This window comes from Perkinsus marinus (assembly GCF_000006405.1).
Source record: "Perkinsus marinus ATCC 50983 genomic scaffold scf_1104296972080, whole genome shotgun sequence".
NCBI classification, from domain to species: Eukaryota; Perkinsozoa; order Perkinsida; family Perkinsidae; genus Perkinsus; species Perkinsus marinus.
The window spans coordinates 1-1,486 of record NW_003201877.1 but is presented as its reverse complement, the minus strand read 5'-3'; the positions used below and the strand labels follow the sequence as shown (position 1 = coordinate 1,486).

General features: G+C 54.4%; 1 protein-coding gene across 1 annotated transcript; it reads left to right on the top strand.

Annotated features, from left to right (window-relative positions):
- Positions 1-267: 267 nt before the first annotated feature.
- Pmar_PMAR022862 (retrovirus polyprotein, putative) lies at positions 268-1,053 on the top strand (the record flags this gene model as incomplete). Its single annotated transcript, XM_002766681.1, has 1 exon — positions 268-1,053. One exon carries the CDS (start codon positions 268-270, stop codon positions 1,051-1,053), a length of 786 nt encoding a protein of 261 aa, XP_002766727.1.
- Positions 1,054-1,486: the final 433 nt, after the last annotated feature.

Here is a 1,486-nt window from a genome sequence, read left to right as displayed (position 1 = left end):
ATTAACTGGGGGCGAGAGCTCCTCGAGTGTGTTGGTGGGGAAAGCGTAAATAGTTCGGCAGCCTTGGGGTTTGCCAGATGGGGAAGATGTGATGTGGCCTGTCAGACTGAGATAGAAAGCGATTCGGCTTGCGCACCTCGAGAGGAGGGGCAGCCAGATTTTGGAATCGCTAGGCATATAGAGGGACGGCCCACTCGGGATGAGTGGGATAGGTTACTGGATGATTTTCAAACTATTTTGAATGACCCCGTCCGATCCGTCTATGCTATGGCCGCCCAACCCCAGGTACAGCCCCTCACCGATGAGGAGTTGGCTCAACAAGGGCTGAAGGTCCCTGGTGGAGGACAGATTCGGTCGTTTGCTCCAACTCAGCTGCCAACGGGTGCTATTCTGACCGCCCCAGATAAGTGGCCTCCTCCTGGTTGTGATATGAACGAGCTCGACGACGACGATATTGCGGGTGCAATGCGTTTTGCCATTCCAGACTTCCGTGCCGAGGAGAGACAGCTCCCTGAGATTGATAGAGGAAGGCCCGAGCTCAGGCCTTTCCAGGCACTCTGCGAAAAGTTTGGTCAGCTATTTTCCCTTCGGCCCGGACAATGCGATAAGGTACAGCACCGGGTGAATACCCATGACGACACCCCGGTGGTGGAGCGAGTCCGGCCCGTACCCCATAAGTGGCGGGAAGATATTGAGGCTCAGCTTCGGGAGATGGAGGAACTCGGGGTCATCAAAAGGTCTACCTCAGCCTGGCGATTCCCCTGTGTTTATGCCCCTAAGAAGAATGGGAAGGTTCGCATGTGTGTAGACTACCGCAGGTTGAATCAGGCCTGTCACACAGAAGCGTATCCGGTACCGAGGCCTGACGACGTCCAGGAGCACCTTTGTCATGCCAGAGTGCTCTCTACCCTAGATCTGCGTAGTGGGTATTGGCAACTTCCGGTGCGGCCCGAGGATCAGCACAAAACGGCTTTTTGCCCAGGGCCTGGGTTCCCTTTGTATGAATGGTGTCGCATGCCGTTCGGCCTGGCTTCGGCCCCGGCCACCTTTTAAAGGTTAATGGATATGGTATTAGGACACCTGCCGTATATTTGCGTGTACCTAGACGATGTTCTCGTGTTCAGCCGGAGTTACGAGGAGCATTTACGGCATCTGGAAGAAGTGTTCCGCTTACTTGAGGAAGCTAACCTGACGATCGCCGGAGACAAGTGTGAGATCGGCCGTTCGGAGGTTACCTATCTTGGGCACGTCTTCAATGATAAGGGTATGAGCCCGGATGCGGCAAAGGTCGAAGCAATACTTCGTTGGCCTGTTCCTACAACGGCCAGCGAACTGAGGTCGTTTGTCGGCCTGGCTGGGTATTATCGACATTTTGTTAGCCATTTCTCTTCGGTGGTGAGGCCTCTATATGCCTTGGAGCCCGCCTGTTAGAAAGAAAAGAGTAACAGCCTCTTGGGTAAGTGGAAGAAGAGCACGATACGGCTTT